At 38.8% G+C, this 10,330-nt stretch overlaps 1 protein-coding gene across 3 annotated transcripts in view; it reads right to left on the reverse strand.

The window, feature by feature from the left end:
• slc38a9 (solute carrier family 38 member 9) overlaps positions 1-9,361 on the reverse strand; it is a 19,010-nt gene extending 9,649 nt beyond the window's left edge. For 2 of the 3 annotated variants that reach the window (XR_008304475.1, XM_026941721.3), the window contains exons 1-11: positions 9,205-9,361; positions 7,697-7,828; positions 5,387-5,516; positions 4,535-4,653; positions 4,379-4,442; positions 4,205-4,298; positions 3,426-3,596; positions 3,258-3,317; positions 1,411-1,611; positions 962-1,069; positions 352-458 (exon numbers count right to left, since the gene is read on the reverse strand). Coding sequence is in view for 2 of the 3 variants with exons in the window: in XM_026941721.3 (XP_026797522.3) it covers positions 352-458; positions 962-1,069; positions 1,411-1,611; positions 3,258-3,317; positions 3,426-3,596; positions 4,205-4,298; positions 4,379-4,442; positions 4,535-4,653; positions 5,387-5,516; positions 7,697-7,788 (1,146 nt within the window). In the remaining variant the exon portion in view is untranslated. Of the gene's footprint in view, positions 1-351; positions 459-961; positions 1,070-1,410; positions 1,612-3,257; positions 3,318-3,425; positions 3,597-4,204; positions 4,299-4,378; positions 4,443-4,534; positions 4,654-5,386; positions 5,517-7,696; positions 7,829-7,949; positions 8,024-9,204 lie in introns of all 3 variants that reach the window. The other variant, XM_026941722.3, reaches the window with a different exon arrangement.
• Positions 9,362-10,330: the final 969 nt, after the last annotated feature.

Below are 10,330 nucleotides of genomic sequence, written 5' to 3' on the forward strand. Positions count from 1 at the left end.
GATGTGAAACAAGCAATACTTTTTTCCAAAAACCATGACTTCTGCTGACAACGGCCTTCATACTCTCTACTGATGAGGATACAGTGGACACTTCCTGATCAGGAAGTCTGCCTTTACCACAGACACTCATAGCTCTCTGTTCTTCATAGTTGTGTCACGTGCAAGACGTGTAAAATCTCTGTTCCCTAAGATCTGAGCTCTACTTCTGTATGCAGTAACGGGCAAAAAGAGGTAATATGGCCTGATGATGGTTAACCATTCCACCTTAAAATAACCTGTCCATTTCAGTTGTTTAAGATGTGCAAGCAAACTATGGCATGGGTGTGAAAGTGAGGGAAGAGCTGCACTCACGTTGTTCTCCTGATTCTTGTTGCTCTTCATGAGGGTGATGATGCAGTTGTGGATAAAGTAGGCCAGAGTGAGAACACCAGTGAGTTGAGGACACCATATTCTGAACTCTACACAAACCCACAGATGCATGTTATGGATGAACAATGAAACAGCTTGGTTCAATACTTATGCAGATTTGCTATCTTTGTTTAAAACAAAGAGCACTAAGCAATAAAGTGATGTGATGAACACTGAGGACCTGACACCATCCTGAGCCATTTTGCTTTATCTGAAAATCTAGTGTTTGCTATTAAATAAACAAGGCACCTCATTGCTGACATGTTGCCATACAGCGTATCTTTTGTGGAATCACTTAAGGTCAGAAAAAGATAGGAATTTTTTTCTCCTTCATGCCCTCTCATATGCACTGGTTGGATTAGTCTGGGTGTAATTTCCAAATGGTGTGCAAAACCACTCTCTTCAAGAGAAAACAATGGGTTCACCGATACACAGTGATACTGCCAGTCAACCTTGGTAGGTAACCTCATTAATACTTTACTCTTTTCATCAAATGTGGCACTGCAATGCAGAATCCCTTGTCAGTTCATCTCTACCTGGCACTGGTGTTTACCTGGGACAAAAAAATCGGTGGAATCGAACCAATGGAACTCCAGGTGAAAGCCTAGCCGAAAAGCTTTAAGGGTGACCAAGATGATGAGGTAGATCACTGAAACAGTGCCTGTGTGAAATGAAACAAAACCCATTTACACAGCAGTATATTCATGTGGTTATCCTTACACACAAACAAACATGTTAACATGGAAAATACAGTAAATCAATAACTCCCATATAGGAAAATGCAAATAAATTTGCCTCAATAAGCAAGGGCAGCATGTGCTATGACAAGTTTCATCAGATATTCAAAACCTATCACCACAATATCAATGAAATACCAGTTGCACTTTATTATCCTACCAAATCCAAATATTCAAACGAGCCCGCTTTTACATTTCCAGCCCTACAGATTAAAATGGAACAAAATGGACAAACAGATCATCATGATGAAAAATAGATTCTTACCTAGAAAGGTGAACCTGGCGAAGAAGGAGGCCGAGCGGAAGTTGAGCAGCGGCAGAAGCAGCACAATAAGGTAGAAAGGAATAGTGTGGGTTTTATTCCACCACTGGTCAAACAATGCTGTATTTGTACTGTTATCACTGCCATAATGCAGGCTAATGCTGCTATTCTTATCTGGATCCACATCTGGGTATGGACAAACCACTGGAAGAGATGATGAAATTAGATTACTGCTACAGAACACATAGAGCTCATTAAGCATTAGTTCAGCGTGTATACTGACTGACACACTCAGGAGTGTGTCATTCCTTCTAAAGTCACATCCTCCAGGCACAGAAGGTCTAGGCTAGAACACATAGTTTTTGGCTGGTTCAGTGTACCTGGTTAGCCAAATTGTATGGCAAGTCAAAGTTTTATTTATTATAGCAATTTTTTATTATATATGCACAAAGATAAGAGTAACCAATTTGAAGATGGTGCCATCAGCCAAGTGATTCCAGAAATGCTGAAACAGGAAATGATAACACTATTTGGCTGATCAGGGATGTCAGGTGCCACAGAGACTAGAGTTTCTGCTCTCAGTTATTTTATTGATAACTGTCAGAGTTCGAGGAGACAAGAAAACTGACCCCACCTGTAACTAACAGCCATACTGCTGAAGCATATAGTAATGTTTATCAGTTAATACTGCTTGTATAGTCATGAGACTAGAGTGGGAACTATTTATGAAAACTAGAGTGAAGACTTACTTATGCGTTAGTCTTAACCGTGATATATCTTTATGTAAGAATTAATACATGCAACCTCAAGAATGTTAGTTATTGTAATTTTTACTACATGTTCATGAAAAATGAACATAAACAGGCAGTAAAAGGTGAAATATACAGTACACTTGCCGGCTACTATGCCAGGAACACCTGTACTCCTGCTCATTCATGGAATAATCCAATCAGCCAATAATGTGGTGTCAGCGCAATTCAAAAAAATCACTCACATACAGGCAAAGAGCTTCCATTAATGTTCACAGCAAACATCAGTATTGGGAAAAATGTGATTTCAGTGACTCTGACTATGAGGCTACATTGGGCGCAGGTTCATAGAAACTGGACAGTTTCTTGACTGAAAAAAGACCAGGCGATGTTTTTCCAACATGGAACTGTCCAGTCTGGAAGAGCATATGCCCACTGTAGCCTCAGACTCCTGTTCTTGACTGACAGGAGTGGAACCCAATATGGTCTTCTGCTGTTGTAGCCCATCCACCTAAAGTTTGGTGTGTTGTGCTTTCTGAGATGCTTTTCTGCTCACCTCGGTTGTAAAGATTGGTTATTTAACTTATTGTAGACCTGGCATTCTCCTCTGAGTACTCTCATCAACAAAGCATTTCCACCCACAGAACTGCTGCTTACTGGATGTTTTGCTTTCCATTCTATGTAAACTGAAGCTCTTTATCTGCATGATTCTATGAACTGCTCTGCTCCAACATGCTTGGCTGATTGGATAATTGCATGAACGAGCAGGGGTACATGTGTTCCTATCGAAGTGGTCAGTCAGAGTATATAATGGTATACATTAGGAAAGATGAGGTCCCTGGAGGACTAGTGGTTAAGCCTCGGCGCTCTCACCGCCGGGTTCGATTCCTGGCCAGGGAACCAACCCCAGCACACGACAGCACACCCCCAGTGCCGGCCCCAAAGCTGGATAAAATTTGAGAGGGTTGCATCTGGAAGGGCATCTGGCATAAAAACTGTGCCAAATCAAATATGCGGAGCAGCCAAAGGGAGCAGCCAAAACAACAAAAATAACATTAGGAATGATGAGCTACTAGGCTGAAATATCTCACAGATACTAACCTCTCTCCGTTCCATTTGTGCCAAACTCTGAATCAGACACATTTACGTGGTGAACATAGTCTGGTGGCAGAAAGAAAAGCACTTTTACCTCATAGCACATTAATCCATTGTCGAAACCACAGTGAATCAGTGAACTCATGGAAGTCATATGACATAATGGCTGCTTACTGTAGATGAATTTGCCTGTGTTAAACAGGAAGTTGGACATAAGCACCCAGTAGACCACCATTGCCCCAATCAGTGATACCATGGAAAATAACAGACTCAACCACTGTCCCAATCTCCCGAAGTAATATTTACACACATCAGGGAACTCCCAGTCTGAGGTATCTATATAAGCTGTGATGAAAAAGGGAAGAAAATACAGGCTTCATATCACAGTAATCTCTAGAACTGCGTATGTTAAAAAACAAATTATCATATTTGAACTACAACCTAGCACAGGCTGAATCCCTTGACAGGATGCACCTAAATTGCTGAATCATACAAGATACAAAAGAGCAAAGGTGTAACATAAAGCACAGGGCTAAATGTGCAAACACATAAGGAAGCTTCCATTCCTGCATTCCTGCAGTCATGTGCTAACAGCAATGAACAGCTCAGCAATGATAGTGTAGGGAGGTGCCAGCAGTAACACTGACTCACTAAGAGTTCTTCCACACTTCATTTGCAATTCTGAGAAACATCACCTCCTTTAGTGTATCTGAAATCTTTTTACAGGTGCACTGTATCTGGCTGCCCATAAACACAATAATAATAATAGTTATAATAATAATAGACTTCATTTGTATAGTGAACGTCATACATTTTTACTTTACAAAGGAAAAAAAAAATCAGGGCTTGACTTGATTAAGTCACATTACTCATCAGTGTTGTTTAAGAACTGAGCAAAGAGAAACCATTACGATGAAGGTTTTAGAGAGATAAGAGCTGTGTGGCTGGCTTACGTATTGATTTAGTGGACTTCAGAATTCTATAACAACAGTAGAGCGTGAGTAAGCCCATTAAGATGAGGATGATGACTCCTAGTGTGAACCCAGACTGCAAACCAAAAAAAGAAATCCAGTTACAGGCAAGTGATCCACAGCGATTTTGGATGAAAACTAAAAATTAAAACACACCTGCTTTATTCCCCATGGCATGCTCAGTATGGATGTTCCCATCATCGTATTCCAGATAGCAAAACTACACAAACGAGTGGCTTGATTATTACATTGGCATGTTTTCAAGCGTATGTATAGGTTTACAACAAGAATTAGAAAACTTCTAATACATACATAGTGACAATACTAGGGTTTTTGGGAGTGCCCTCTCCTCCTTGCACTTTAAACGCTGTGCCCAGTGGGCTGTAAATGTAGATCTCCTCAGGTGGAAGGATCACATGGTCAGGGGGAACCTTCAGAGGCCAGATGTAATAAACAAAAGCATTACCTCATGACAAACACGTGATATAATTAGAATGTCATCTGCTTTTCAATCAGTTTAGAGTTAAAGTAATCAGTGCCTCTACATGGTCAGCTCACTCTGAATAACACTGCGCAGTTCAGGTTCCAACACAAATTAATCAATGCGTGTATATACGAATAGTGTGACACTCGGGTAACAAACACTGACTACTGAAGATAAGAGGAAAGGATTATCTCTGGACTTCAACCATATAAAGCATCCATTCACTTAACAGTTAGCTAGTTATCCATTGGGCATGTCAACTGAATATATTTATTCATCATTCGTCATCAATAACCGCTTTGTCCTGGTCAGGGTTGCAGTGGATTCTGGGAACACTGGGCATGAGACAGGAACACACTCTGGATGGGAAGCCAGTCCATCGTAGAGCACGCAAACACATTCACACCTGGGGCAATTTTGAGTCACCAATCCACCTACTGACATGTTTTTAAGAGATGGAAGGAAACTGGGGAACCTGTTCTTCATGAAAGACTCAAGAAGAACAAAAGAAAAAGCCAAGCTCAGGGGATCCTGGAGCTGTGAAGAAGCAATGCTATCTGCTGCACCACTGAGCTACTCAAACTAAATGAAGTTTTAGATGAAGCTCAGGAGCCAGAGAGGTGAAATCATCTGTTGGTGTATTTAGTTTTATAAAGAGGATAGAAATGCACATAGATTACCAGCAGCCTGTCTGATGATGCAGTCAGGCGACCATAGTAATGAACTCTGCTGTTCAGCACTGAAGCCTCAGCAGACACTCGCTCCTGAGCCGAGTCCTCCACGATGTTCCTCGGCTCCACATGGAAAGGCCTGCGAGACAGAGACAAGAGCTCAGATTAGCTGAACCCACCTCGTCAATGTTTCTAAGATGCCTTGAAACTTTTAACTGCACTTTTTTTTTCTGGTTTTATTCCATTTTGCACTGAGATTTAAGTTGACATTCATGACATTGTCTTTAAGATATTGAGCTATAGATTAGGCAATTAACAACTTTCTATAGTAAACACAGTGTCCCTGGCATCATGTTAAAAAATGAACTCACCTGTCAATTTGGTTTATACATATGTATAATATGCATATATACATAATGTATACATATATGCTTTAACCATAAACATGTTTACATGATTACAATTGTACAGCCCCACTTTGAGGATCACAGCTTTAATTCACACACATAGTCTCCAAACAATCTCAAAGCATTATTTCTTTAGAAAATGCTCTTGTGATTACACATCTCTTAAAAACCAAATTAAATTACACAAAAAAATTTCTCGGAAAGAACAACATTCGCTAAAGGCAACCAGCTGCTTTTAGTGAAGGAAACAATTACGGGCATTCGCTGTAGCAATATCAATGCACATCCCAAACATTTCAACACATATGTGTGGGAAAACCGAGCGACAGGGCTTCCAAACACTTCCCAGAACAATCACTTGCTGTGTAACTCGCAAAATTTGCGGAGCTAAAAATAACAAATCAGATGACTTGTTTGTGATGTTCCCATATGATTGAATAGGATGAAAACCACCGACATTTCAATCTTGCTCAGACCTATGTGTTAATGGGTTGATTTAATGTCTGTTCTCTGCTTGGTAATTCATGAGAAATGGCAGCTTGTGCAGACATGTTACATACAGTCAGGGAGTTGAAACACCAGCTTGTGAAGACAGACAGAAAAAAAAGTAACACGACTCACATTCAGCTGTATTCGACATGGCAGCCTAAAAGATACTACGAAGATGAGTCGATCGAAAAACTGCGACATAAATTAGAATTAAATCCATTTTTTTTTTCCCCGAGGAATTTGGACGCCCATTATGCGCTGGAACGTATGCAGTGGATGAAACGGAGATTATGTCAAAAAATTATACATTTTTGTGACACCTATTTGCAATAAACAATGTAAAAAATAAGAGTTTGACTCAACGTCATAGATACCTAAACAGTCCTGGCATAAACATTAGATACAGTCATGAGATTGCTATTTGAGACAGTAGTTTAGAGGCTCAGCTAGTGACCAGAAGGCTGTCAGTTCAAATCTCAGCTCTTCCAGAGCAGGCTGGACCTGAAACTGCTCAAATCTACTCTATCCTAGTGTTTCAGTCATGTGATTTTTCTGTTGCAGTCGGCGTAATTGGGACTGAATTTCTGGCTTCGCTGGACAACACGAACGTAACTAGATGTGAAGGATGGCTAAAATTACTTGCCTTACTTCAAAATAGAATAAACAGTACTTTGACAAAGTCAAAAAAATAGGCTGTGATCCTTATGTACTTTTCCCCAAAGTACTAATTCCACATAAACTTGCATAAAACATACCATATTTATGATCGTTTGATATGTTCCCTATTCTGGAGAGTGCCTCAAAGCATTTAAGCACACTGAAGACTATCAGCTCTTCACATCCAGGTGGGTAGAGGATACCAGTGTGTTTAATCAGGAGGCGAAAAAATTTTCTTCATTATGGGAAGGGTAAGTTGATATCGACCAACTTTTGCTAGTGTTCGCAATACTTGCCGCTGAGATAAACTTTCCAGTTGTCCTATAATGTTTCTACCTACTTAATGTAACATAGCTATAAGGCAGTATGACAGGGAGCATCTGCTGCACTGCTGCTTGTTTAAAGACGTACGTAACAAAGTGTATCAGTATATATCATCAGATCATCAGTGTCAGTGAAAATGAATTTTCTTCATGAAGCACTGAGACAATAGCATTAATGCAGTCAGTCCGCTATTTGGACTGCAAAATGGCAGCAATTAGACAGATTGACGTCAAACTGAAGGTAAAATGTCTGCCAAATGAATAAATGTAACTGTAGATGCCTATAATGCCGGTGTATTTAGCAAACTGACCACTTAGTGCATAATCGCTTTATACTTTCACTTTCAACTCAACACTATTAGCTTGCACATATTTTAAGACTTAACCTTCAGTGCTGTTCTACTATACTGTATCCTTTACATATAATATAAACAAACTCGTACCTTCTTTGTCTGGGGTCCAGAAAGTCTGGCTGGTCTGAGTAGTAATCTCCTGCTTGAATTGAACCCAGCAGAGGTTTCCCATCATCCTCCATGACCTCTTCTGATTGACTGGCTTCACTTGAAAATCATTGCCTGGACAGAAAAAAGACAAACACGATCAACTTCTCAACATGCACCGGCTGAGGATCTAGCACATCCATGATGTGCATTTTAAATAAGAGCCATCCTGTTCTTCTTCAGAAGGAGCACAAACCTTGGACTCTCCACGATTAGATTCCTCCCACTCCAATGGAAGGCAAAGGCTCAGTCAGGAGAGGCCAACTCTGTCTGTGTGTGTGAGCATGTGTAAAAGAGGAAGAGAAGAAATGGGCTCTTTACGTCACCCGTAAAGTATGACCTTACCTCTGAGGAGGGCAAAACATCAGCAAACCACAAGCACACTCCAGCTCATGTCATACTGACATGGAAATGCTGTTTCAGAATGTTTCATTACCAAGTTCCAACCTTTCTACAAAATGCTGTGTTTAGAGTTTCAAAGCAAAGACTGAGCAAACATATGAAATTTTCTCAACTAATACACAACCTAGTGAAATGATGAATGTGTCTAAATGTTACAAAGCAAATAAACTACTAAGCAAATTAATGACCTAAAGCAGCAACACTAAATGCTGATAAGCAGGAAAATCCCTGAAGGAAAGCTTACTTTAAACAGATGCGGAAATTTTAGGACTTCTGAATATTTCAACACACTTTTTTAAGATTATTGTGGGTATAATTAGTTCTTTGAGAACCCTGACACTTTCAGAAACAAGAAGCTGACTGGAGATTAAAATTTATTTTATACTGAAAGTTTTGTTCTTCCTACATTTATGTACAAGTTATTTTTGTAGACATTAAATAAATGGATCAGTGGACCTAAATTTAATGAAGCAAATTGTATCTTCAATTACATATAAAAATATATCTTCAGGTGTTGTGATATTTTATATCACCAATCCCCAGGTTTTATTAATACAGGCTTTATTAAAGGGGCTGTATGTAATATGAATGAATGAATGAAATTCACAAACATGTAACACTCCAGCTATTTGTCAACACTGTTTCCTTGATATTACATACATTTTTTTATTCAGATGAAATCAGCAGATGAAAGATTTAGTAGTGTGAGACAAAATAAATAAATAAATAAAAATAAGATAAAATAAAAAGCTTGTGAAAATGAACTGATTACAAAGTAAAAGCAGGACTGGAGACATTAGTAATGTTAGCTCAGAACTGAAACATGCCATAAGAAAATTTCAAAGGTTGTAACAGATTGTTCTTATTAATTATAACCTTATTTATAGATTTGTGTTTTATAAATATTATACAATAATAAATACCGTTAGCTTTGTTGCTAACCGAGTTCCTGATTCTACAACACCGGCCTTTCACTCCCCAAACTCAGCGTCATTAATGAACTTTACATCTGTTATATTTTACATTTTTATTTATCTTTGTTAACCTACCTGTTAAACAGTGGTATAGTATCACTTTCTTCCCCAATAAACCTCAGGAACAAAAAGACATCGGCAAAGAAAGTTGTTTTGAAAAGGACACGTGAATTGATACCGATTTACAATCCTTGTGGGACATGTAGTGAATATTTCACTCAGCTGTAACACAACCGTACTGTTTGGGAACGCTGACTAAACTACATTACCCATAATGCATCTGCAACTCGAGGGTTTTCTTTGTACCTTAGCCCTATGTCAATGTACTTCACTTCCTCTGGCCTCTTTTGTGGGAAGTGCAAAGGAAGTTCTCAACACAGTATCTCCTAATTATTCAAAACAAATAAAAACAGTCCCTTTAAACACACAGTACTTTAATCACTTCTTTAACTAATGTACATTATACAGCTGCTCATAACCGGGAATTTTAAGCAGTTAATTTTTTATATTAATTTTTCATTTCACTCATTTAAATAACATTTAAATAAATAAATATTCTATTAAATCAGTTTATAAAGTTTTTGCGTCTAAGATGTTGTACCATCACATCGTAGGCACTGTGAACGAGTTTTCTGCAAAAGATATCTTCTCTTTGTTTATGATCATGATAAAACGATTTTTTAACAAGCCTGTACTTAATAACTTACGCCCAACATAACTACATCTCCAAAGAATTATTTATTTAACCTGCTGAAATTAAAAGAGAAATTTGAGGAAGTTATCTCATATTTTGTGTGTGTAGCGAGATTAATTTTAGTGTCAGAAAATTATTACTATAATTCGACAGGTGGCAAAGATGACATGCTACCTTCACGTGCTCCTCAATTTATCTCATTAACCACCCGTGAAAAATTACTCAATATTTAAGTCAATTATAATTACACTATATGGCCAAAAGTATGAGGACACCTGACCATCACACACATATGTGGACCTTTCTCAATCTGTTGCCACAAAGTTGGAAGCACACAATTGTATAGAATGTCTTTGTATGCTGTAATATTACACTTTCCCTTCGCTGCAACTAAGAGGCCCAAACGTTCCTTGTGAACAGGGCGAGGTCCATGAAGATATAATTTGCGAAACTCGATGTGTCAGAAATCAAGTGTCCTGCTCAAAGCCCTGATCTCAACCCCACTGA

This window comes from Pangasianodon hypophthalmus, chromosome 17, assembly GCF_027358585.1.
Source record: "Pangasianodon hypophthalmus isolate fPanHyp1 chromosome 17, fPanHyp1.pri, whole genome shotgun sequence".
Taxonomy (NCBI): Eukaryota; Metazoa; Chordata; class Actinopteri; order Siluriformes; family Pangasiidae; genus Pangasianodon; species Pangasianodon hypophthalmus.